We start from the raw sequence: 1,013 nt of genomic DNA, 5'->3' as shown, positions 1-1,013 counted from the left end.
ACGGGGAAGTAGCCGTGGTGGTGACTGCTGGTCTTGGGATCCGCTTCAGGTGTTGCTGCCACCAAGCCCGCCATCGCCACAAGGATTGCCTGCGGGAAGGAAACCACATTAATTTGGCACTTCGGTGCAGTGTATGAAAGAATTGTGCGTAGGATTAAATGAACAAATAAATTGAAGATCTCTTATACCATTAACCATTTATCAATAACTGCAGCACCAGGAAGGGAAGAATTGGAACCTTAGATTTTGCGTTCAAAAAAGAAATAAGCAATAACTGATGAAATGCACAAAATACTTGAAATTATAGGTTTCCACGTTGATTAATTCTAACTCAGCATAACATCATCAGCTATAATCATTCATCTTTGGGAGCAACTAGCAATTGCTCGGAAAGACACGTCTCATTGAAGGTAAATTGTGGTACCGACATTCGGCGAACAAAAAATATTGTTCTCGTTGACAAGAATATGATTGATAAAATTTTTCAGATCATATTGATTTTAGTTTAAAGAAGTAAATTGAAAGCGCAATAAAAATTTCTTGAACAAAATGTGAAAAAATAAGACGAAGCAGATCCATCATAAGCTGAAGTTGAGAAAGATACAGATTTCGTTCTAGAATTTTAGATGCTTCAAGAATGCCAAATGGCCAAACTAAGTTTGATGAGGATGCTTATTGCCTTTCCATTCACAACCTTTTCTTTCTTTCTTTGCACACAGAACAAAAACGAGACATAGCGACACAAAAAAAGAGCAGACGGAGTCTCGTATCCTCCGAATTGGATCCTGCGTCTCAGAAATGCAGATGCCGCACATCCTACCAGTTTGGCTGCCATCTTTTTGTTTTCGTCCAAAGGAGCAGTGCAGGAGTAGTCGCCGAATATCCTGGCACAACACTGACCTCTGAGGATTCCCGCTCCACCATATATACGGGGAAGACCAGGCCGTCCTTCCCACTCGACCTTGTGACGTCACAGGGCTCTTCACTCGTTAATGAGGATGCGCCGTTTGAGG

General features: G+C 41.6%; 1 protein-coding gene across 1 annotated transcript in view; it reads right to left on the bottom strand.

Moving 5' to 3' along the window:
* LOC119589326 (neurotrophin 1-like) overlaps nt 1-1,013 on the bottom strand; it is a gene marked incomplete in the record, with an annotated part of 2,442 nt that overhangs the window by 1,128 nt on the left and 301 nt on the right. The window contains 2 exon segments of the mRNA XM_037937947.1: nt 1-89; nt 821-961. Of these exon segments, the coding sequence (XP_037793875.1) occupies nt 1-89; nt 821-961 (230 nt within the window).

Source organism: Penaeus monodon, chromosome 25, assembly GCF_015228065.2.
Source record: "Penaeus monodon isolate SGIC_2016 chromosome 25, NSTDA_Pmon_1, whole genome shotgun sequence".
In the NCBI taxonomy this organism is placed as follows: domain Eukaryota; kingdom Metazoa; phylum Arthropoda; class Malacostraca; order Decapoda; family Penaeidae; genus Penaeus; species Penaeus monodon.
This window is presented reverse-complemented; position numbering and strand designations above follow the sequence as displayed.